The 26,098-nt window shown below is 42.3% G+C and overlaps 1 protein-coding gene across 2 annotated transcripts in view; it reads right to left on the bottom strand.

Moving 5' to 3' along the window:
* Positions 1 to 623: 623 nt before the first annotated feature.
* Positions 624 to 26,098, bottom strand: part of LOC101744406 (putative fatty acyl-CoA reductase CG5065) — a 39,435-nt gene continuing 13,960 nt past the window's right edge. For both annotated transcript variants that reach the window (XM_062675423.1, XM_012690238.4), the window contains exons 2-13: positions 10,105 to 10,316; positions 9,787 to 9,944; positions 8,926 to 9,016; positions 8,150 to 8,295; positions 6,635 to 6,744; positions 6,222 to 6,305; positions 5,429 to 5,537; positions 4,298 to 4,374; positions 3,261 to 3,423; positions 2,816 to 2,966; positions 2,004 to 2,110; positions 624 to 1,291 (exon numbers count right to left, since the gene is read on the bottom strand). In XM_062675423.1, coding sequence (XP_062531407.1) covers positions 1,189 to 1,291; positions 2,004 to 2,110; positions 2,816 to 2,966; positions 3,261 to 3,423; positions 4,298 to 4,374; positions 5,429 to 5,537; positions 6,222 to 6,305; positions 6,635 to 6,744; positions 8,150 to 8,295; positions 8,926 to 9,016; positions 9,787 to 9,944; positions 10,105 to 10,302 — 1,497 coding nt within the window. In that variant the 5' untranslated portion in view covers positions 10,303 to 10,316 and the 3' untranslated portion in view covers positions 624 to 1,188. The remainder of the gene's footprint in view (positions 1,292 to 2,003; positions 2,111 to 2,815; positions 2,967 to 3,260; positions 3,424 to 4,297; positions 4,375 to 5,428; positions 5,538 to 6,221; positions 6,306 to 6,634; positions 6,745 to 8,149; positions 8,296 to 8,925; positions 9,017 to 9,786; positions 9,945 to 10,104; positions 10,317 to 26,098) is intronic.

Here is a 26,098-nt window from a genome sequence, read left to right as displayed (position 1 = left end):
ACCAACGGGACTTCTTGTTGGAGCTGGAAAAGGTTTTAGTCCTCTTGCCTTTCATTATCATTATCCTGCCCTTCTCCCAGTCACCTGGAGTCGGCGCAACATGTTTTCTCCTTCCATACTCCTCTATCATACACCATTTCTTCGCTCACTCCCCTCTTACACATATTATCGTCTTTCACGCTATCCATCCATTTCTTCTTAGGTTTACCTCTTCCTCTATATCCTTCCACATTCATAGTTAACGCTTTCTTACCAACCTCATTTTCATTTCGCCTCATCACATGTTTATACTATCCCAAACGCACCCTTTTCAGCTTCTCTGTCACAGGCGCCACTTTCAGACTTCCTCTAACATATTCATTCCGTATTCTATCCATTCTCGTTACTCCACACATCCATCGCAACATTCGCATCTCTGCTGCATACAATCGTCTTACAAAAGCTTCTTATAAGTATCACTTAAAGTTACTTAGAAGTATTACTACATAATTTCCACCACATTCCAATGGTGTTGGTCACTCAAGTCACATTCCCCATACGAAATCATACTCGATCGATTTTTGGTTCATTTAAAATTAAGGAGCACTTGTTAATAAAACAAATAAAAAACCTAGAACCGCTGATTGATTATTAAAGAGATTTATTCAATAAACATTATTACATTGATGTCGGGTAGTCACTATTGAGCGTTTTGTATAGGTTTCCACAAAGTGACTTTTTGACGGGAACGCGAGGAGTGAAGTTGTGTAATTTGTTATATTTTTTCTATTTAGTGTTTCTTCAGGTTTAAATGTGTAATAACGGTGGTTTATTAACTGTTTAGTATCCATGAAAGTGCACAAATGTGGGAAAATGAAACAAAGCTACTGGACGTAACTTCTTGGGATCCTCCAAAAAGTCTCAGTAAATAACCACCATTTAACTCAGATTATATTTCATCCCATATCATCTCATCTCATTTAATTTCATCCCAGTTGATTAATGTCTCAAATTAATCATCTTCATTTCATTCCGTATTATCATTATTCATAAAAATAAAATATATAAATTAAAACAAGACATGACCTAAAGGTCTTAGTTACCAGGTCATAAAATCTGTTTAAAAAAAAAAGTATATCCACAAGTACTCGATCTATAATAACAATGATTCGATATTTTCTTACAACTCCGTCGACATTCTCAATTAATTTATTTAACTAATACATTAAATAGAACTTGTAAATAGTAATAGGAGACATATATTGTCAATGACACGATTATTAGCCGAACTGCGAAGTCTAAGTAGAAGAGTCTGTAACAATAAAACAATTAGCTCAGCGGATGGTCTCTGACTGATCGAAGTTAAATATCTTTTTCACCTCAGCAGCTCATGCCGCTTTTGTTGCGAGACAACATTAAACAAAACGCTATTTTGATTCGAGCGTCGGTCAAAGTAGCTTTTTATTTTTTCTATCTTCAGTGCCACGAATTGACATTGTTCAGCCATTTTGAAACATTCGAATTATCAAGCGATACGATCGTAGGCTGGGACCAATTTTTCTAATTGAATATGCAATTTCGAAATGGGCACATGTCGCATATTTTGTCAAATACGTAGTTCTGAGGCTTACCTACACCCATTTTATAATAATTCCAGTAATTTTCAATTGCTAATTAACACTAAAATATAACTCAAAAGTTAATATTTTAAATTTTACCCTGCTTTAGAAAATAACCAGTTTTTTTCATTTCTTGAACATTTTACATTTTCAGAGATGTGCTCTTTTCGAAATTGCAGATTCAATTAAATACGTACCTTTTTTACTGTCTATTTTTGCCATGAAGCAGAAATGCGTTTCGGTTTGAAGGGAGGGGCAGCCGTTGTGACCATACTGAGACCTTAGAACTCATATCTCAAGGTGGGCATTTACGTCGTAGATGTCTATGGGCTCCGGTAACCACTTAACACCAGGTGGGAGTTCGTCCACCCATCAAAGCTATAAAAAAAAAAAACCTAATCTTACTGTTTTTGGAGTCTCCTCGCCTGCGGTAAGGTGGAAGGGTCCTCGTCGCAGCAAAATTCGCGGGCGCCCTTAATGTACTCTCTGATGTAGTCATTCCAGTTGATCTCCTGTACACAAAACGGGTACACCATCAGTGGCAGCCGGCTCTCGGTGACCGACGCAGAGTAAGTGGCCGCTTGTTCTGGACTCATAGCAAGAATCCGAGTGAGAAATTCACGATCTTGAGGTTTGGGTCTTACAAATTGACTACGATCGACTCGGGTCAAAGCGCAGTCCGCTCATCCCTATTATCTCATTCCACTCCCCTCTTGTGTATACGTCTAAAACGATTATGTCTCCTTGGACAATTAAATTTTTTTTTTCCTACCTATGCTGATTGATAGCCTTGAGAAGCTATTTCAGCTACTCCTTAATGTGTGGGTGAGCTCACGGGGCTCAAACCGGGAGTGTTGCTAGCACTGGCCCTAGCAAGAGCAGTGCTTCGCAGAATCTACCACCGGATCCGAAACGCGTCCCACTGAGAAGATCCGGCGAGAAACTCAGTGGGTTGTGTCTGTGGATTAATTCGCTCGACGAGCCCTTCGTCGCAAGCTACGGGTTCAAACGCGTTCGGTACTACGATCCGCTGAGGCTATACTGCCTGAAGTCCTTGCGCCTAAAGGATAAGACGCCCGGTGCATTCGTATCGAGCGATGTAATTGTGTCGTTATTCAAATCCCGCAAGCTGGTACCAATTTTTCTAATTAAATATAATTACGTATTTTCTTCGGAACACAAATCACAATAAATCACACAGCCAAAGTCAGTGTTACCTGAATGTCTGTATAGAATATTCTGTCGTCCTCAGCCGATATCTTCGTGCGCAGAGCCAAGAAATTGTCATTCTTAAAGAGCCACTTCTTCGTCGTGTAGTACTGTAGGACTTCAAGGCCGTAGTTGATGCGTTTCTGGACTTTGATCATGCTGAAAAATCGAATGGGGATCTTAACGCGTTGAACTCTGCGTTTAACTAACTCACTGGTTAGATTCAGGACCATAATGTTTGGACAGGATTTTATCTTTTTGTTAATGTCTTCTCAGCATTTCCGATCATTGGCCGCGTGCTTCGGGCTTCGTGGAATGGGGTTTCTAGTGGACCCCATTGTAATGGACCACGTGGTATAAGTACGCGAAGAACGTATACAGACAAACAAATATCCATTTATATCTAGTTAGATAGATTAATAAAAACAAATATAATAAAAGACAGGAACTTACAAAGTCTTCTTGCCCAAGAGAAACAGCAATAGGTCCACGAAATACGCCGGCAAGAGGTGCGTGAAGAAGAGAGCTATCTCGTGCTGGATCCTCGTCTTCTTTGGCGAGCCACCGGGATACCAGAGGCACACGGAGAAAGGATACTCTCGTACGTGGACGCGACCTGGTGAAGTTTTATTTTTTTATTGCCCTTATATGTAGACGAGCGTACGGCCTATCTGATGGTGAGTGTTTACCGTTACTCATGGACGTCAGCTGGGGTAGAGCCAAGTCGCTGCCTACCGTTTAATACTCTCCACAAGCCTCGTTTGAAGAAGGACATGTCATAGCACTCGGGAAACACCGTGGAGGGGAGCTCATTCCATAGCCGGATGGTACGTGGCAAAAAAGATCTCTGGAAACGCACTGTGGATGAACGCAGTGGCTCCAGGTAGTATGGATGAATTCTAGTCCGCGCCGCGTAGGGCACCGGTGACCTACATGGCAGTCGAAGCGTTAACTGTTTACGTGATCGCCAACGATAGAAATAACGTGAACTGTAAAAATAGTTTTAAGCTAGCGGCCCGCTCCGGCTCCGCTCGGGTCTTTAACAAAAATTTCAACAATATTTGACGTTGTTTTATTTTTTTAAATAAAATAACACTTATTGCAGCATAACTATAATAGTTAGACATATGGTGTCGCGACACTTTTTTTTAAATAATAATGTGTTCTACAAAGTCGTAGTACAGTATTTTATTCTATCATCATATAGGGCACGCGATGTAAATAATATTTTAGGTAATTTTTTTACACCTTGGGTTACATTATTGGAGTTTTAGTAAGAAGTGAAAGCCTTTTTCAAATCGGTTCCGTAGTTTCGGAGCCTATTCAATACAAACAAACAAACAAATCTTTTCTTTTTATAATATTAGTATAGAAGTATAGATTATCTCTGTATCTTCAAGCGTCTGTAATATTTTGATCGTCATTCGGATTGTGCGGACCACGGTACTCCGGCATCCGGGTTGAATTCGGTGTGTTTTCCGTAAACTCACCCATGTCGAGCGCTTCGCCCCAAGTGATGGGGTTCAATCCTGACTGCGTTATGTTGCATATTTGGATCTTTTGTGGTCTGAAAAGGAGGAGGCGACCTTAAATTGAATTCTTCGGTTCAGGGATATAGGAAGAAGCACACGATTTTTTTATTTTATTTTTATTGCTTAGATTAGTAGACGAGCTCACAGCCCACATGGTGTTAAGTGGTTACTGGAACCCATAGACATCTACAACGTAAATGCGTCACCCACCTTGAGATATAGTAAGTTCTAAGGTCTCAGTATAGTTACAGCGGCTACCCTACACTTCCTAGCTACCACCGTTTAGGGCATATTGTAAGCCCTTGCCTACTTCTGCGGCGAAGCATGCGTGCGGTCAGATCGGATCGGGATAATGCATTTGAGACCTCATTTCTAAAGACAGGTGGCGATATTGACGCAACGACGTGCCTAGTGCGTTTTTTTTGGTACTTAACATCTAAAAGCCATCATTAGTGTGCGTGTGATAAACAACGCCATCTATCTATCAGGGAATTCAGACAAATAGAAGTTTACGCGGACGCGACCGAAACGGAAGCAGTTTTAAATCATGCAGTGTCTGCTAGCGTTCGTGGCGCCCGCTGTGTTCGCCCAGAAACGATTTAATACGCAGCGTTAAACACGTTATTTACTAAAGATTTCTGCGATGAAGAAACATAAATGGATATAGGAGATAGACACAATCATTCAACGAAGAGCAGCAATTACATACCCTATCCTGTGTACCGAATGGTAAACAGTCGACGTTGCCCTAAGCACGTCATTACAGAACCTCCCGATCCATTAACGGTGCTTTTAGGTACCACAAGCACCGGTCACTGTCCTCGTCGAACCTGTCGCTTGCGACGAAAGGCTCGACGAGTAAATTAACACATAGATACAGCCCACTGATTTTCTCGCTGGATCTTCTCAGTGGGTCGCGTTTCCGATCCGATGGTAGATTCTGCGAAGCACTGCTCTTGTTAAGGCCAATGTTAGCAGCACTCCCGGCTTGAGCCCCGTGAGCTCACCTACACGTCAAGGAGAAGCTGAAATAGCCTCTCAGGGCAATCAGCATAGGTAAAAAAAGCAATACATCAAGTTACTACTTACTTCTCGATGCCCGTGAGATACGCTAGTAAAATGCAAGCGTTGACAGCTATATCGACCGGCACAACGTCAGTTTGAAGCGAATCGTCGCAATGCATCGTTCTTATGACCCCTGAAGAAGAAAAACGAGATCTAAGAAACTTCACCGCCCCTTTCAGCGACATCTACCGGTCAAATTGAAGCTTCAAGGTTTTAATATCTATGGGTTCAATTGAAATCGCCGCGGGCTACTTACATAGTGCAATTAGAAATGGCCCAATAACCTTTTTAAGCACTTAAAGAGGGCGTTCTAAGAAAACTTGGATGAGTCGTGTAATGTGGTTATGCGAGAGAAGGGTGTGAGTGCAGAGATGGCGTATGGTAGGCCTGAATGGAAACAAAAGACATGCTGCATGAATCACACGTAGAATAAGGGTATACAGGAGATTATGAGGGCATATAGAGTAGGACAAAGCCAAGAGTAACAAGAATGGATAGAATACGGAATGAATATGTTAGAGGAAGTCTGAAAGTGGCACCTGTTGAAAGTGTTGAAGTTGAGAAGTGCGCGTTTGGGATGGTATTGACATTGTGATGAGTCGGAATGACAATGACTATGAATGTGGAAGGATATAGAGGAAGAGGAAGACCTAAAAAGAAATGGATGGATTGGGTGATAGATGATATGTGTAAGAGGGGAGTAAACGAAGAAATGGTTTATGATAGAAGAGTATGGAAGGAGAAAACATGTTACGTCTACTCCAGGTGAGTGGTAGAAGGGCAGGAGAATGATTGTGAAAGGCAAGAGGACTAAAACCTTTTCCAGCTCCTACAAGAAGTCCCGTTGGTCCGTTTAAGTTGTCCACCCATCCTGGTATCGGCTCCTTATACGCTGCAGTCACTGGAACATAAAGAAGACATAAGCAAGCCCTTAAATATATTTTTTATTGCTTTGATGTGTGGATGATCTCACAGGCCACCTGGTTTTAAATGGTTACCGGAGCCCATAGACATCTACATCGACAACGATTCTAACAGCGGTAGGCAGCGGCTTGGCTCTGCCCTTGGCATTGCTGAAGTCCATGGGCGACGGTAACCACTCACCATCAGGTGGGCCGTATGCTCGTCTGCCTACAAAGGCAATATAAAAAAAAAGTAACATCTTAAGTGCTCTATTTATTGAAAAGGTAAAATTGTCTAATCGTAACTCGAATTAGTACGTCTACTCACCGATAGATGGCCGTGCGATCGTAATAGGGAATCTCCCTTCGTATTGTGATACTAGGTCCTCCGTAAGAGACTTCGTGTACGCATATGTATTGGGTTGGGGTTCGATTAACCTGCGAAGAATTAGCATTAAAACGCTTTCCATTGCTGCAAAGAAAACTTTAAGCTTAAAGTGTATTCGATGATTATATGCCACTTAGGTAAGGATACTCCATAAACATAGTACATAGTTTGATTCCTCATACGAGATCCCTAAAATGTGGCCACTGAACCGGTCATCGTTCCCGTTGAACCCGTCGCTTGCGACGAAGGGCTCGGCGAGCAAATTAACCCACAGACACAGCCCACTGAGTTTCTCGCCGGGTCTTCTCAGTGGGTCGCGTTTCCGATCCGGTGGTAGATTCTGCGAAGCACTGCTCTTGCTAGGGCCAGTGTGAGCACCACTCCGGCTTGAGCCCCGTGAGCTTACCTACACGTTACGGCGAAACTGATATAGCCTCTCAAGGCTATATCAGTATAGGTAGGAAAAAAAAATGAAATTGTCCAAGGAGACACAATCGTTGTAGGCGTATACACAGCTTAAGAGGGGTGTGAAATGAGATAATAGGGATGAGCCGCGCTCTGACTAGAGTCGATCGTAGTCAATTTGTAAGTAAGGGTCCATTGACCCTGCGTGTCAGCTGATTTTGTTTGTATTACATGGGGGCGATTAATAAACTTTTCCTTGCCATTTTAAATTTAAATTTCCTACCTGAGCTAATAGCCTTGAGAGGTTATGTCAGCGTTACCTAACAAGTAGGTGAGCTCACGGGGATCAAACCTGACGACGTTGCTAACACGAACCCTAGCAAGAGCAGTGCTTCGCAGAATCTACCACCGGATCGGAAACGCGACCCACTGAGAAGATCCACCGAGAAACTCAGTGGGCTGTGTCTGAGGGTTAGACATTTGTGCAGCGCTCCATAGCTCTTAAGTAATCGTATAGATGGCGTTGTCGGTAATGGTGACATACATTGATGTTGAAGCAGATGACATCTGCCATGTTCGTACATATTGTTGCAAAATTAAATAGGAAATTTATTATAAAAAGGAATTGAGAATAATAGATTTTAAATGTCGTTTCTTTGTTTTCATAACAACGCCCTGTATATTTCAACTTACAATTCTTAGTACAAAAATAGAAATAGTCTTATACAATATGTATAATATTGTTACGTGCTGAAGGTCGGAATAAAAACTCTTCAGCGAATTACTTAATAAATCAATTTTATATGCCATTTAGACTTCAATATCACACTTGTACCGATCGGGTAGCTTTCCTAGAACACAAGATACTTGAAAGTTCATTCCAAAGCCGGATGGTACGCGGAAAAAGATATCTGGAAGCACACTGTGGATGTCCGCAGTGGCTCCAGGTATTATGGATGAACTCTACTCCGGTGGCGGGCGGTGCGATACTAAAAACGAGATGATGGAATCTTACTCAATTCCTCAGTATTTTCATAAAAATGAACTTACTTGGGCTGCATATGCGCAACCAGCTTATCATCCATCCATCTCATGCAGTCCATGATGTGTTCGGGACGGTGTGGAGAAGGATACAGCTTCTCTTCTAGAAGGTCCAGCTCGCAGCGGCAGTAGGACGTCGATACGTGGATGAAGGCCTTAGGGAATTTCACGATTTTTTTTAATTCAGGTCCGAAGCTACTCAAAGATATATGCGTAGCGCGTTAAAACAATTTAACTATTTATTTATTGCTTTGGAAATTGCTTTATAACTTCCCCTTACACATAAACATGATCCGATCCAAATGAGCGTTTGACAGATGCTTGAATCTCGCTTACGACATTATCAAGATAAGCTTGCATATATACAAGTTCCGGACACGCAAGCAATATCACCCGCTCGGTGGAAGGTCTTCCCTTTGTAGTATACCTACAAACTGTTGAGCCCGACGTCATCTTGAAAATGTCGTAAACGAGATTTAGACATATTATTATGTCGAATATCTTGAGTTGTATGATGGCTACCGCCACACTACCCCCAGATCGGAATCGCGGTCCACTGAGAAGATCCGGCGAGAAATTTATCGGGCTATAACTACCTATATGAGTTAGGTTTCGCGTCGAACTCTTGGATCATTTCGACGAGTACAGCTACCAGGATCCCTATATCTTCTCCTATTGCTGGAACTGCAGGAGTCTAATGGAAGCTACAACAGCAGAATGATACCACCGATTCCTCCATAGACATACGGCGTTTAGATGAATTGCTCGCCATCATCATTGCATACCTCGAGGTTATTAAAGTCCTTGGCGAGCTCCAACACTCTCTTTGTAGCTACCGTGTTCAAATTGACGGCGTCACGCAGAAACATATCGAATCTGGAATCACCAAACGGTTTTATCGTTAATACGTCATCAGTGTGCTTAGTGCGAGTTTTTTAACGTTCTCGATAACGTAAAAGTTAACTCACATTTGTATGGAGTTGAAACAGCGCCCCTAACGGCAAACGTAGGCAATTTTTTTTCCCTGCCTATGCTTGATAGCCTTGAAAGGCAATATCAGCGTAGCCTTAACTAGTAGGTGAGCTCACGGAGCTCAAACCTGACGACGTTGCTAACACGAACCCTAGCAAGAGCCGTGCTTCACAGAATCTACCACCGGATCGGAAACGCGACCCACTGCGAAGATCCGGCGAAGAAACTCAGTGGGCTGTGTCTGAGGTACGTAGGCAAACGATCCCATTCCATACAAATATGAGTTAACTTTTACGCTATCGAGAACGTTAAAAAACTCGCACTAAACACACAGTACACTACTACTCCGAGCTTCCGATGCTTAAACTTGAATCCGAACGGTTAGCTCGTTTTGTACGAAAAACGTAAAAGTCTAAAAATTGTTGACGTGATAACATCTTATAAGTCGATGAACTATGGCTGCACGCACGAAAAAGTGTCACGTTCCGCCCGAGGCTGAACGTGCAAGTGAGAGCGCGGAACAAGCGATAGAGAGGCACGATCGGCCTGAGCGTTGGCTTGTGACACGTTTATCTCTCTTCTCGCGTGACGTCAAAGCTAGCAGTTTGATTAGTTCCGCTACTGACGTTATCACGTAAACCCTCCGTTGGATGGCGGTGGTAAAATTGACTTACCTTACGCAGGCGGCGCAGTGGAATATGACCTGGCACTCCCGCTGTATCAGCTCTCTGTCTGCTATTGATATGCCCAAGTCATCCATCAGTATGTCGCCCGGGACAACGTGAAGTTTCTCGAAGCACTTCGGGTTTTCCTTTTGTAGCGGCCCGAATAACTGCAAAATTGATATTAATGTTTGTAGCACCATTAGTAGTTCTAGATGGTAAGACTATGGCACGTTTTCTCGTTGCTTAGATCAGCTTAGAGCTGGTGATGAGGAGTTGCGTTTCTTATAAAAATAATGTCGGCTGTCGTCAATAGATGGCGCTACTAACCTTGAATCCGAGGAAGTCGTCTAATCTCTCTTTACTGCTTTGCCCTTTTTTGGGCCTCATTAATAGGTAGAGCTTATTCAAACCAGGACATGACTTCAATAGTTTCTCGACTAATACTTTTCCCATGAAGCCCGTCGCTCCTGTGATGAAAATCGATTTGCCCGCGTAGTATTCGGCTACGCTAGCAGATGGCGCCATTTTCAATTATTTTCCTGTGAACAAATTATGAACTTAATGTTTGTTAGTTTTTTTGACTTCCTATATGGTATCTAATTGTTGTCACCGTGATCACCAGTTTTTCAGGAGCCCTTAAGCACACCACAGCATTTGTACTGGGCGGACCGTGAGTTCGTCCATCCATAATTCGGAAAAAAATTAACACTACACTTAGCGTGTGACGTTTTTGATTACACAATTTTAACAGAAAAGATTGCCGTATTTCCCGATTCACTATTACCAGATATAAATTAACAAAGTAAGACATACCCTTTGAACCCATTCCGACAGGAGCCCTCTTCTTCGATATAGCGAAGGCGTTCGACAAAGTATGGCACAACGGTTTGATATACAAACTGTATAACATGGGAGTGCCAGACAGACTCGTGCTCATCATACGAGACTACTTGTCGAACCGTTCGTTCCGATATCGAGTCGAGGGAACGCGTTCCCGGCCCCGTCACGTCACAGCCGGAGTCCCGCAAGGCTCCGCCCTCTCCCCGTTACTATTTAGTTTGTATATCAACGATATACCCCGGTCTCCGGAGACCCATCTGGCGCTCTTCGCCGATGACACCGCCATCTACTACTCGTGTAGGAAGAAGGCGTTGCTTCACCGACGACTTCAGACCGCAGCTACCACCATGGGACAGTGGTTCCGGAAGTGGCGCATCGACATCAACCCCACGAAAAGCACAGCGGTGCTCTTCAAAAGGGGTCGCCCTCCGAACACCACGCTGAGCATCCCTCTCCCGACTAGGCGCGTCAACACCCCCGCCCCCGCCGTTCGCCCAATCACGATGTTCGACCAGCCCATACCGTGGGCCCCGAAGGTCAAATACTTAGGCGTCACCCTCGACAGTAGGATGACATTCCGCCCCCACATTAAGACGGTACGCGACCGTGCCGCCTTCATTCTAGGACGTCTCTACCCGATGATATGTAGGCGAAGTAAAATGTCCCTTAGAAATAAGGTGACACTCTACAAAACTTGCATACGCCCCGTCATGACCTATGCAAGTGTAGTGTTCGCTCACGCGGCCCGCAAACACTTAAAATCCTTCCAAATCATTCAATCCCGTTTTTGCAGGATAGCCGTCGGAGCCCCGTGGTTCGTCAGGAACGTCGACCTCCATGACGACCTGGACTTAGAGTCCATCAGTAAGTATCTTCAGTCGGCGTCCATGCGCCACTTCGATAAAGCGGCACGACACGAGAACCCTCTCATCGTGGCCGCCGGTAACTACATTCCCGATCCTGCGGACAGAATGGAAAGCAGTCGACGTCGCCCTAAACACGTCATCTCGGATCCTCCTGATCCACTAACGGTGCTTTTAGGTACTTCAAGCACCGGTCACCGTTCTCGTCGAACCCGTCGCTTGCGACGAAGGGCTCGACGAGTAAATTAACTCTCAGACACAGCCCACTGAGTTTCTCGCCGGATCTTCTCAGTGGGTCGCGTTTCCGATCCGGTGGTAGATTCTGCGAAGCACGACTCTTGCTAGGGTTCGTGTTAGCAACATCGTCAGGTTTGAGCCCCGTGAGCTCACCTACTAAAGTTAGGGTTACGCTGACATAGCCGCTAGGGCTATCAGCTTAGGTAGGAAAAAAAAAAAAGAATACCCTTTGGTGTTTTTTTTTTAATAGATACGGTTTATTTAATGCAATTCGTGATGGAGTGTCGTAAGAGATAATTAGCAAATTTTGAAGAATTACGTAGGTAATTTTACGCAATGTAATTTTGTTTTTTCCGATCCTTGCTAAATAAACATAAAAAATTCTTTACAAATACAAAAAAAATAATTATTAAGTACATAATTTGTTACCAAATATTTTAATGAAATTTTTAGCAACTTTATTAGCTTAGGTACTTAGAATTTCGACGCGACACTATAGTTTAAAAGTTATGTCTGATATCTGCTGTATAAATGCTGCTTTTTTTCCTTACTAAGTTCATGGTCTAGACTCTAGAGATACCATATCAGCGTCACCGGGCGAGTAGGTGAGCTCACGGGCCTCAAACCTGACGATGTTGCTAACACGAACCCTAGCAAGAGCAGTACTTCGCAGAATCTACCACCGGATCGGAAACGCGACCCACTGAGAAGATCCGGCGAGAAACTCAGTGGGCTGTGTCTAAGGGTTAATTTACTCGTCGAGCCCTTCGTCGCAAGCGACAGGTTCGACGAGAACGATGACCGGTGCCTGAGGTACTTATAACCACCGTTAGTGGATCGGGAGGAACCGTAATGACAGATAAAGCTTTATCATTCCTTTGTCTAATAGTGCGTCGATAGGTGAACGAGCGCACGGCCCGGCTGATGTTAAATGGTTACCAGAGCTCGCGTTTGTTTTCAACGGACTCTTTGAATATCATTATCAACGATCCTAAGACGCCAGAATAGCACGCGCATTGAAGGCTGATGATGAAACAATTTTGGGCTTCGCTCCGATATTGTGACCGATTTCAACTGTACGAAAAAGAGGCAATCAATTGTAAGTATACGCTTTGCTATTCAGCGTATTTTTGTTGTATTTAAATTACGTACATGTCGGCGTTACGCCAGGCTTTTCACACATAAGATCTTTTACAATAAAAATATAATATAATTCCATAAAACTTTAACATTACTTGTTTACAAAAAGCCACGTCTTAGTTCTTACATAATTAGCTATTTTTGTGATGGATATAGCAAATACACCTTCTTTTATACAAACAAATGTAGTTACTGCGAAAGAATTCACAAAATATGACTTAATATTACATAAATACATATTTTAGTGATTTTTACATGACTCCAACATTAATTTATTTTACATAAATTACTTTTAACTAATATAAACTAAAATTGTTATTATCCAGCCTAATAATATATGGTGCCAACAACATCATTGCATAACAATTACAATACTTAATTAAATTATTACTGTTAATTATAATATGAATTATTATTAATATTTATGCTTTATTCATATTTAATAATTTATACAGTAATTTGTGATTTTAAACAATAATATAAACATTAAACCTATTCTGATAATCTTCAGATAAAAACAGTGTCTGCTAATTATTAAATATGGTACAATAACAGTTTCATTTTGCTAATAATAAATCAACAATAACATAGAATAAACTAAACTATATATCAATATGTTAATTATTGCCAATAGTGGCGTTTGTGTCCATATATCTATATATTAATACGTGAAGCAAAAACTTTGTATCCCTTTTTACGAAAATTGCGCGGACGGAGGAGTATGAAATTTTCCACACTTATAGAGGATATAGAGAAGAAGTGCACAATGCTAATATTTTTTTTAAATAATGCATAAAAGATACATTAAATCAATAAAGAAAACATTACACACACTACTTACCATGTATTTGACGCACACACGCATGCATACTATTTATTGTCATAATTTTGTTCTTGACGTCTGTTGTCAAATTGAGAATAGAATATGGTTTGTCTTTGTTTATATTTTTTATAGTGTAGTCTTGGCGAAATTTGTGATTATAGAAGTATAAAATACAATCATAATAGTGTACAAACTTACAATTCCAATGAATTATAGTCGAATTTCGACTACTGCGGGACCTCTAGTACATATTATTTATTAACGCCAGCAGTTTAAGTGTCGTGTAATGCCGACAAGAACTTTACACCAAGTTTTATCAAGATGGCTTCGGAACTTAGAAGGAACGCATATCATGTTTTTTTATTGCTTAGATGGGTGGACGAGCACACAGCCCACCTGGTGTTAAGTAGTTACTGGAGCCCATAGATATCTACGACGTAAATGCGCCACCCACCTTGAGATATAAGTTCTAAGGTCTCAGTATAGATACAGCGGCTGTCCCGCCCTTCAAATCAAAACGCATTTCTGCTTCACGGCAGAAATAAGCAGGGTGGTGGTACCCACCCGCGCGGACTCACAAGAGGTCCTACCACCAGTAAATATAATGTCAGATCTTTGACTGACTCGGTGGCGCAGTAAATATCGCCCCTGACTGTTGCGCCAAAGCCAATGGTCGCGGGTTCGATCCTCGCATCGGGCAAACATTCGTGCGATAAACAGGTTTGTTTGATCTTTGTCTGGGCGCTTATTATCTACCAGTGGTCTCCTGGTAGTCGAAATTCGACTATAATGAATTGAAATTTTAATATGATATACGTATATATATATATCTCTAATTACACAGGTATTGGCGTAACAATGGCAGCAATAATTGACCCATCAATAAAACTTATAATAATTATATCATTAAATATTGTGTAAGAAATGAAACACGTTCGAATGTCGTCAGTGCGCCAAATAAAGATTGCGGTTAATAACAATTAACTAGATTTATTGCTATGGTTTTGTTTTGTAATGCGTTTTTGCACAACATAGATATTCACGTGGACTTTTAAAACGCGAAGACCATTCTTCGTAATCATTTTGTGCAAATTAATTCGCCATTCATCATTTAAATATATTTTTTGATTAGACGGGTGGACGAGCTGACGGCACACCTGATGTGAAGGGGTTACCGGAGCCCATAGACATCTACAACGTAAATACCGCCACCTACCTTGAGATAGGCAGCGGCTTGGCTCTGCCCCTGGCATTGCTGAAGTCCATGGGCAACGGTAACCACTCACCATCAGGTGGGCCGTATGCTCGTCTGCCTACAAGGGCAATAAAAAATAAATAAAAAAAAGATATAGTTCTAAGGTCTCAGTTTTTACAATATAACGGCTACCCCATCCTTCAAATCGAAACGCATTACTGCTTCACGGCAGAAATAGGCAGGGTGGTGGTTCCTACCCGTGCGGACTCACAAGAGGTCCTACCACCAGCAATTCACAAATCATAATTTTGCGGGTTTAATTTTTCTTACACGTTGTTTTTCCTTGACCGTGAAAGTCAACGGTGAACATTTGTTAAGTGCGTGTATTTCATTAGGAATATTGGTATCTGCCTGCGGGATTCAAACACCGTTGCATCGCTAGATACGAATGCACCGGACGTCTTATCCGTTAGGCCACGACGACTCCGAAATTGTTGGGTATTTATAATGTTTTTTTAAATTTGTTTACACAACTGGATAAAATCTGCGTACATAAACATTGAACTTATTTAGAAAAAAATTTAGTACATTATAGAATTCACCCTTTTGGGTGTGAACTCATCTTGCTTATGAGCGTTTGTGCTTAAGATAAGAATAGCGTTAACTAATATTAAAACTAAGACGTAGAAAACAAAATAAAAAAAAAAAACAAAAAAAACTGCACATAAAAACTTACAAAGCAACAATCAACAATAAAAATTAAAAAAGAGGAAAATTAATGTTCATTAAAAATCAAATGTTGGTCTACAGCTCGGTATGGATCACGGAACTTAAATTTATTTTAAGTGTGGCTAGAGAAGCGTGGCAAACAAATATGTCGATTTTATCTATTTGTCAGAGAAGTCATACGATAGACAGGAGAGTGCTGGCCAAGATTACTTTTGATTTTTGGTAGGTGGAAAGTTTTCCGATTACATAAAAGGCTTCCCAAGCGCGGTACGCTTAAGTGAATACGTTCAAATATTTCTGGTGAGTCTATTATGGTGTGTACCAGTGACCCACTCAGGCTCCGCTCGGGTCTATAACAAAAATTTCAACGATATTTGACGCTTTTATAATTTTTTAAATAAAAGAACACTTATTGTGGCATAGTTATAATAGTTAGACATATGCTGTCGCGACATTTTTTGTAAATAATAATGTGTTCTACAAAGTCGTAATACATTATTTTATTCTATCATCAATAGTTTTCGCAGGACACGCGATGTAAAAAATATTTTAGGTAACTTTTTTACACCTTGGACCTTGGGTTACATTATTGAAGTTTTACTAAGGATCCCTAATTTTTTTCAAAAAAGATTGCCTATGGCACTCGGGAATAGTGTAGCTTCCAAACAGTGAAAGAATTTTTCAAATCGGTTCAGTAGTTTCGGAGCCTATTACAATACAAACAAACAAACAAATCTTTCCTCTTTATAATATTAGTATAGATAATATTAGTATACCTAGATAGTATTTTTTTTTATTGCTTAGCTGGGTGGACGAGCTCACAGCCCACCTGGTGTTAAGTGGTTACTGGAGCCCATAGACATCTATCTAAATGCGCCACTCACCTTGAGATATAAGTTCTAAGGTCTCAGTATAGTTAAAACGGCTACCCCACCCTTCAAACCGAAACGCATTACTGCTTCACGGCAGAAATAGGCAGGGCGGTGGTACCTACCCGTGCGGACTCCCAAGAGGTCCTACCACCAGTGATTACGCAAATTATAGTTTTTGCGGGTTTGATTTTTATTACACGATGTTATTCCTTCACCGTGGAAGTCATATTATCATTAAAAACGAGATGATAAAGGAACCGTTTTTGGATTCTTTCTATCCTGTTTGCATGTACTTGATAGCCAGGGCTCCAGGCTGTACAACAATATTCCAAAATGCTTCGTACAATCGTATTGTAAATAAGAATGGTTAAACTGGGTTGCTTAAATATATTCATTTGTCTATTTATGAAAACAGAAAGCCGAGAGCTCCTGCTAATTATGTTATCAGTATGGGATCTGAAGCTCAATGCGCTATCCAAGATGATGCCCACGTCCCGAACAGTATTGACTTCTGGAAGGCGTGTGTTTATGAAGTATGTGGCCTTGAAATGGACCCTATTTCTTGTAAATTTAATAAAATTAAACTTTAGCAATTTTAAGTGCATGTAATTCTGCGTACTCCATTTGTAAATCGCATTGATATCTGACTGAAGAGCCATTTTATATCCGAATGGTCTTCAACAGCACGATACACTTTTAAGTCATCAGCGTATAATTAAAATTTAGATTGGATGACATGCTTAATGTTATTGATGTAGACTAGGAAGAAGAAAGGACCGAGATGACACCCTTGAGGGACCCCTGATGGGACCATGTGCACCCTAGATTTAAATTTTGACGGCCGTCTGGTGTAGTGTTAAGTGACATGGTCACTACACAAGGGGGTCGCGGGTTCGAATCCCGCCAAGGGAAGATATTTGTATGATAAATATAAATGTATTTTCCAGGGTTATGGATGTATATTAAATATATGTATGTGTATAATAAAAATCTTACATTTATTTCCGTTATCTGGTACCTGTAACACAAGTTCTTTACGAACTTACCACGGGACCAGTTAACGTGGCGTGATTGTTATTAAATATATATTTATTATTTATAGAAAACAAAAAAAAACCCTTTAATGTTTACCAACAGCGAGCGGTTGTGTATGTACGACTCACACCATCTCAGTAACGATCCATGGATGCCCAGTTCTGCAAGCTTGTGTTATAGGCAGTTGTGGTTAACTAAGTCTTTCTGAAACCAGTGTAGACAGAGTGCACCTCACCACCTCCGTCCATAGTATCAATTATTTCAGAAACATAACTAAGTTAGTATTTGTCGATTTGGAAGGCAGAAAGCCGTGTTGATTTGTGTCCATAGATTGTTTGAAATGAGTTATGAGTTTTTTATTAACTACTAGCTGACCCGGCAGACTTCGTAGTGCCTCAATCGATACATAAAATACCTAAGCTTTTGTATAAAATAAACTTAAAACAAACAAAAAGAATCCGTCCGGAAGGGAGACACATCAAAGGAAAAACAAAATTGTTATTTTTATTTAATTCCGAGCATTTTCATTCACTTATTTACCTTTTAAACCTTCCCTGGACTTCCACAAACAATTCAAGACCAAAATTAGCCAAATCGGTCCAGCCGTTCTCGAGTTTTAGCGAGACCAACGAACAACAATTCATTTTTATATATATGACAGATGGCTTTCAATACCTTGCCAAACCCAGATAGTATGGAGACAGGTCGATATTGGGCTATATCATCCAACCTCCAGTCCTTGTGGATCGGTGTTAAATACGCTATTTTCCACTGAGTGGGGTAAGCACCACTTTGGAGAGATTTGGTATACATTTTAACTAGAGGTTTATATAAACTTAGAGCACGTTTTTTTAAGAATATAGGAGGTATCAAATCGGGGCCAGGTCTTTGGTCCGCATTTAAAAGCTTCAGCTGATTTAAAACTTCGGTTTCACTAACTTCGACGATGTTATATGATGCATTGCCGGACACATTACAATAATGAGAAGAGCAACTTGTTACATGCTTAATGCTAGAATCATACACACTTTGGAAATGTTGAGAGAATTATTCAGAGATGTCCAGTCCTCCCTTGGCCTCTATTGGACCAAGGTTCATTGCGTTAGACAAAGAGCGACTATTAGCTGTTTTATGCTTAAAATTCCAGAAGTATTTCGGACGATTTTTAAGATTATTCATTAAGTTTTAACTATCATTCACAAGTCACGCTACCCGTCAAAGTGATCGAAGAGTTTGACGTGCTATCTAATACATAGCCACAGTTCTCGGCGGATCTTCTCAGCGGGTCGCGATTCCGATCCGGTAGTAGATTCATTCGCGACGTGTCAGAGCAGTCCAGCCTTTTTGGATGGAAGCTCGGTAAGCTGTCAGCAAACCTTTCCATCCTGGCTCAGACCTGGAGCCTGAGCATACGTTCGGGTGACTTGGCAACAACTGCCGGGCCACACCAGCTGTTCTACACGTTTCGTTGGAAATACCGACTCCGTATTGTTATTAGAAGGATTCGATTAAAAAAACTATTAACCTCGAGTTAATTGCAAGCGACCCGTGCTATCTGACTATCGACTTTGAGTTATGAACCAGGAAAAAATGTAATTTAATAATAACTATTCTAAACATGAAGTTACGCATCCATGACGCGGCTTACATACAAATCAGTGTAGTATAGGACTAGAGGCTAGATGTAGGTCGGATCTGTGTCTGTTTGTGTACGAGAAGAGCTCGGGATCAGTACAGAGCTGCAGAGGACTGTGTCTGTAGTAGTGTAGTATAGGACTAGAGGCTAGATGTAGGTCAGATCTGTGTCTGTTTGTGTACGAGAAGAGCTCGGGATCAGTACAGAGTTGCAGAGGATTGTGCTTGTACTAATTTAGTGTCATTTTGGATTCTCCCGATTCACTAACGGAGCCTTTAGGTACCTCAAGCACCGACCATCGTTCTCGTCGAACCCATCGCTTCCGCTTAGAAGTGTTCGGCAAGTAAATTAACCCACAGACAAAGCCCGCTGAGTTTCTCACCGGATTTCTCATACCAGCTACTTCCATTTGACTCCATACAGAAACGGGCTGTTCGGATGGTCGATAGTCCTGCTCTCGCGGATCGCTTGGAACCTCTGGGTCTACGGAGGGACTTCGGTTCTCTCTGTGTTTTATACCGCATGGTCCATGGGGAATGCTCTGAGGAATTATTCGAGATGATTCCCTCATCTCCTTTTTATCATCGCACCTCCCGCCATCGGAGCAGAGTTCATCCATATTATCTGGAACCGCTGCGTTCATCGACAGTGCGTTTCCAAAGATCTTTTTTGCCACGTACCATCCGGCTTTGGAATGAACTCCCCTCCACGGTGTTTTCCGAGCGCTATGACATGTCCTTCTTCAAACGAGGCTTGCGGAGAGTTCTTTATAGTAGGCAGCGGCTTGGCTCTGCCCCTGGCATTGCTGACGTCCATGAGCGACGGTGACCACTTACCATCAGGTGGGCCGTATGCTCGTCTGCCTACAAAGGCAATAAAAAAAAAAATCTTCGCAGTGGGTCGCGTTTCCGATTTGGTGGCAGATTCTACGTAGCACTGCTCTTGCTAGGGCTAGTGTCAGCAACGTCGTCAGGTTAGAGTCCCGTGAGCTCACCTACTCGCTTGGAGAATCTAGCATAACCCCTCGACGTTACTAGAAAAAGTAGAAAAAAAAAAGAAAAAAAGGTAGCTCTGAGTGACTCAATTAACTCAGTCTCCTATTAATGTGTAAATCGATGAACTAAGCGCGTCGTAATTTAGAACGATCAAGAGACAATTAGGTACGTAATTAGGTATAATTTACGAATCCATTCGTAGTAATGATAAACGGAAAAATCTGTGTGCGGTCGCGGTAATTAACTGTGTCGCGTATGTAATAGTCTGTATTATGTTCCGTGCGGTGTGCTCGCGTGGTTTGCTTCGCAGATGTCTTGCGACACCTGACGCTTGTTACAGAGTAATGCGGGATAGAGCTTCACTTCTTAGGATACGGCGGCGCAGACAGAGATTTCTTCAGAATGAAAACTAGAGACAAATCACGCACGATCATCTGGCCCTTAGGATTCTCTTGATTATTGGTACCGGAAACTGACATAGGTACATACTTATATACGTTTAAATTTCTACATATATATTTTTTTTCATCGGCCCAATAAAAACCCTTTGAGCTACCTTTTGAACCTTTTGATCTTATATTATTTATGTTTATGTTATAATTATAGTTGCTCGCTCCGGGCATTTCAATATTGTAGTAATTGTTACGTTATAATACTCATTGTAAAAAACTCATATTTAAAAAAAAAAAATGTAATATTAAAAATTAATAAATAATAATTTATTAAAAAAAAAAAAAAAAAATGCCCGCTGAGTTTCTTGCCAATTCTTCTCAGGACGGAGGCTAGTTCTTGTGAATTGGCGGTAGTTCTTTTGACGTTCAACAAGTATGTACTTTCATTTATGTTGAATAATAATTTTTTGATTTGATTTGATTTGATTTGATTTATTACACTTCTTGTAATATTTACATTGACGGACTTAATGCCTAAGGCATTCTCTACCAGTTAACCAAAGGTAGTGCCGAGAAAGTAATGGTAGGTGCATTGAAATTTAAATCAAATTACAAATACATACATACCCTACACAAGTGTATGTATATGTACGTGGAGACGGTCATTAGTTTGGTAGCTAAACGAACCGCAGCACGATTCCCGAGAGATGGCAGATGGCAGATGGCAGATCGATGGCAGATGGCAGGCGATACGATCGCGGTATCGTCGGAGCTCGGCTAACTTCGTGTTACGACAGAGCCTAGTCGATGGAGGCGCGTGGACGCCATCACACTTACCAATCAGCCTTCTTGAAGAGCGGTGCCTCCGTCCTAAGAACTGTCATTGGTTTCCGTTTGCTAACGTCAAGAGAAGATTTCTAAATGGTTCTAAGACAACAAACGTGATTGGTGTACTCAATATTTCTCATAGCTCGATCACCCTATTCGCCCCTATGATGTCTGACGATGGTGTTAATAATTGTGGCTTCTCCGACATATAGATAACTAGCGGCCCGCTCCGGCTCCGCTCGGGTCTTTAACAAAAAAATCAACGATATTTGACTTCGTTTTATTTTTTTTAATAAAAGAACACTTATTGCGGCATAACTATAATAGTTAGACATATGCTGTCGCGACACTTTTTGTAAGTAATGATGTCATTGTGTTCTACAAAGTCGTAGTACATTATTTTATTCTATCATCAATAGTTTTCGCAGGGAACGCGATGTAAAGAATATTTTAGTTAATTTTTTTACACCTCGGGTTACATTATTGGAGTTTTAGCAAGGATCCCTAATTTTTTTCACAAAAGATTATTATAGCACTCGGGAGTAGTATAGCTTCCAAGCAGTGAAAGAGTTTTTCAAATCGGTTCAGTAGTTTCGGAGCCTATTTAATACAAACAAACAAACAAATCTTTCCTCTTTATAATATTATTATAGATTAGTATAGATAAACACACAGACGTAGAGCAAGCAAACCTGTTTGTCGCACAATGCTTGCCCGATGCGGGAATCGAATCCACGGCCCTCAGAGCAACAGTCAGAGTCGCTAATTACAACACCATCCAGTAAGGCAAAACTAGTACCCGACTACGGGGTTCGAACACCGTTAAAGTCTCGTCTATCTTAGACCAAGACCACTATAAACTTATTTCAACGCGGTCTTCTCGAGGTATTTTTCCGACCATATTAACTCTTGCCACCATTACTCCTTAGACTCTTACATATCGAGGCGTCAGTGTGCCGTATCTCGCTGACGGGACACCAGCCGATCGTCAACGCATTCGTTTACCTCCCCCCCGACAAGCCCCTCCTGAACAGTGACATCGAGACACTGCTCAGCATGGGAGTTTCTGTCATCCTGGCAGGCGATTTAAAATGCCACCACACTAGGTGGAACTGCCACCGTACAAATTTCAATGGTAGGCGTCTCGACGCGTTTATAGACGACCTTACCTTCGAAATAGTCGGCCCTCCAACTCCAACATGTTATCCGTATAACATCGCGCTCCGTCCGAGCACTATAGACCTGGCACTGCTTAGGAACGTAACTCAGCGCTTGCGTTCCATCGAAGCAATGTCAGAACTCGACTCAGACCACCGACCTGTCGTTATGCAGCTCGGTCGCCCCCACAACCCAGTCACAGTTACGAGGACCATGGTGGATTGGAAGAAGCTGGGCACGTGCTTAGCTGATGCCGCTCCACCAATCCTCCCCTGCGGCTCGGATTCAACTCCATCCCCCGAGGACACAGTCGAATCCATAAACATAATTACGGATCACATCTCTTCCGCGATCATAAGATCTTCCAAAGGAGTCGATGTAGAGGACAGCTTCCACCGCATCAGACTACCCCCAAACTTAGGAACCTCTTAAGAGTTAGAAACGCGGCAATCGGGGCCTACGATCGACTTCCCACACATTCAAACCGGATTCGGATGCGTCGTCTACAGCGGGATGTCAAATCTCGCCTAAGCGACGCCCGAAATGAGAATTGGGATAGTTTTTAGATAGATTTAGAAGAACTCGCGCCCTCTCACCAAGCATACTGGCGACTAGCTAGGACTCTCAAATCCGAAACTACCGCTACTATGCCTCCCCTCGTACGCCCTTCAGGCCAACCACCGGCATTCGATGACGATAACAAGGCAGAGCTGCTGGCCGATGCACTGCAAGAGCACTGCACCACCAGCACTCAATACGCGGACCCCGAACACACCGAGTTACTCGACAGGGAGGTCGAGCGCAGAGCTTCCCTGCCGCCCTCGGACGCGTTACCCCCCTTTACCACTGACAAAGTTAGAGACTCGATCCACAACCTCCAACCTAAGAAAGCACCCGGCTCCGATGGCATCCGCAACCGCGCGCTATAACTTTCACCAGCCCAACTGATAGCAATGTTGGCTACCATTTTAAATGCCGCTATGACGCACTGCATCTTTCCCGCGGTGTGGAAATAAGCTGACGTTATCGGTATACACAAGCCGGGCAAACCGAAAAACGAAACCGCTAGTTACCGTCCGATTAGTCTCCTCCCAGCGATGGGCAAAATTTACGAACGGCTCCTTCGGAAACGCCTCTGGAACTTCGTTACCGCGAATAAAATTCTTATAGACGAGCAGTTTGGATCCCGCGCTAAACACTCGTGCGTACAAAAAGTGCACCGCCTCACGGAGCACATCTTAATAGCGCTAAATAGGCGTAAACAAATCCCGACCGGCGCCCTCTTCTTCGATATCGCGAAGGCGTTCGATAAAGTCTGGCAAAACGGTTTGCTCCACAAACTGTACAATATGGGAGTGCCAGACAGACTCGTGCTCATCATACGAGACTTCTTGTCGAACCGTTCGTTTCGATATCGAGCAGAGGGAACTCGCTCTCATCCCCGTCAACTGACTGCCGGAGTCCCGCAAAGATTCGCGCTCTCCCCATTATTATTTAGTTTGTATATCAATGATATACCCCGGTCTCCGGAGACCCATCTAGCGCTCTTCGCCGATGACACGGCTATCTACTACTCGTGTAGGAAGATGTCGTTGCTTCATCGGCGACTCCAGATCGCAGCAACCACCATAGGACAGTGGTTCCGGAAGTGGCGAATCGAGATCAATCCCACGAAAAGCGGTGCTATTCAAAAGGGGTCGCCCTCCGAATACCACTTCAAGCATCCCGCTCCTTAATAGGTGCGCAAACACCTCCGCCGTTAGCCCCATCACTCTCTTTGGCCAGCCCATACCGTAGGCCTCGAAGGTCAAATATCTAGGCGTCACCCTCGACAGAGGGATGACATTCCGTCCCCACATAAAAACGGTACGCGACCGTGCCGCGTTTATACTAGGACGGCTCTACCTAATGCTTTGTAGTCGAAGCAAACTGTCCCTCCGTAATAAGGTAACTCACTACAAAACTTGCATACGCCCCGTCATGACGTACGCAAGCGTAGTGTTCGCTCACGCGGCCCGCACCAACTTGAGACCTCTTCAGGTTATACAATCCCGATTCTGCAGGATAGCCGTCGGAGCACCATGGTTCCAGAGGAACGTGGATCTCCACGATGACCTGGATCTCAACCCCGTCAGTAAGTATCGTCAGTCGGCATCGCTGCGCCACTTCGAGAAGACGGCACGACATGAGAACCCTCTTGTCATGGCCGCTGGAAACTACATACCCATCCTGTAGACCGAATGGTAAACCGTCGACGTCGCCCAAAGCACGTCATCACGGATCCTCCTGATCTATTAACGGTGCTTTTAGGCACTACAAGCACCGGTCACCGTCCTCGTCGAACCCGTCGCTTGCAACGAAGGGCTCGACGAGCGAATTAACCCACAGACACAGCCCACTGAGTTTCTCGCCGGATCTTCACAGTGGGTCGCGTTTCCGATCCGGTGGTAGATTCTGCGAAGCACTGCTCTTGCTAGGGTCAGTGTTAGCAACTCTCCGGTTTGAGCCCCGTGAGCTCACCTACACACGCTAGGGTAAGCTAAAATAGCCTCTCAAGGCTATCAGCATAGGTAGGAAAAAAAAAACAAAAAAACTCCTTAGACGTAAGTAACACGAAGATAAGCTAACGAAGGGCAAAACCGTGACCACCGGAATTGTAAAATATTCGAAATGTCGTAATTAAAGTTATTTATAATTAAAATTAATAATTTGTTGTTTGTAAAATCGGTTTACGGACGGTAGTTTTACGTGATAACGTCAGTAGCGGAACTAATCGAACTGTTGGTTGTGACGTCACGAGAGAAGAGAGATAAATGTGTCACAAGCCAACGCTCAGGCTCGGGCGGAACGTGACACTTTTTCGTGCGTGCAGCCTCATTTATATATCTAATATAATAGGTTGGGGAAAAGGTATTTTCGCATTATAGAATGTATGAACTTGTAATAAATAATCTTTGGCTTTACTACTTGTATCTGGCTGGTTTTGGTATCATTAAAAGTTTAAATTTTAAAGAAGATAATACCAAATTCAAAGTAGGAAAATTTGTGATTTTTATTTATTGTCAAGGTGAGTGAATCTAATGAAGAATTTCGATACATTTTAAAATTTTCCTACAAAAAAGGTAAAAAAGCAACGCAAGCCGCGAAAACAATTTGCGATGTTTATGGACCTAATGCAGTGTCTGTGAGAGTAGCACAAATTTGGCTTAAGCGTTTTCAATCCGGAAATTTTGATGTCAAAGATGCACGTCGCACTGGTATTACGGATAAAATGGATGCCATTTTTGAAATAGTGAAGCAAGATCGGCATATCAGTAGTTACAACATAGCTGAAGAACTGGGAATTGACCACAAAACAGTTTTGACGCATTTGAAAAAACACTGGGTACACAAAAAGCTCGATATTTGGGTACCTCACGAGCTCACTGAAAGAAACCTAATGAACCGTGTAGGGGAGCGAGGGGCTTGTTGTAACAGGGGTAAGTAGTAACAGGCCCTTTTCACTAGGATCTTAAACTATATTAGCGTATTTCTTTGACTCGATTTGACCTATAAACCGCACTGCATCATGTTGCCAT

The sequence above is a fragment of the Bombyx mori genome, chromosome 23, assembly GCF_030269925.1.
Source record: "Bombyx mori chromosome 23, ASM3026992v2".
Lineage (NCBI taxonomy): Eukaryota > Metazoa > Arthropoda > Insecta > Lepidoptera > Bombycidae > Bombyx > Bombyx mori.
This window is presented reverse-complemented; position numbering and strand designations above follow the sequence as displayed.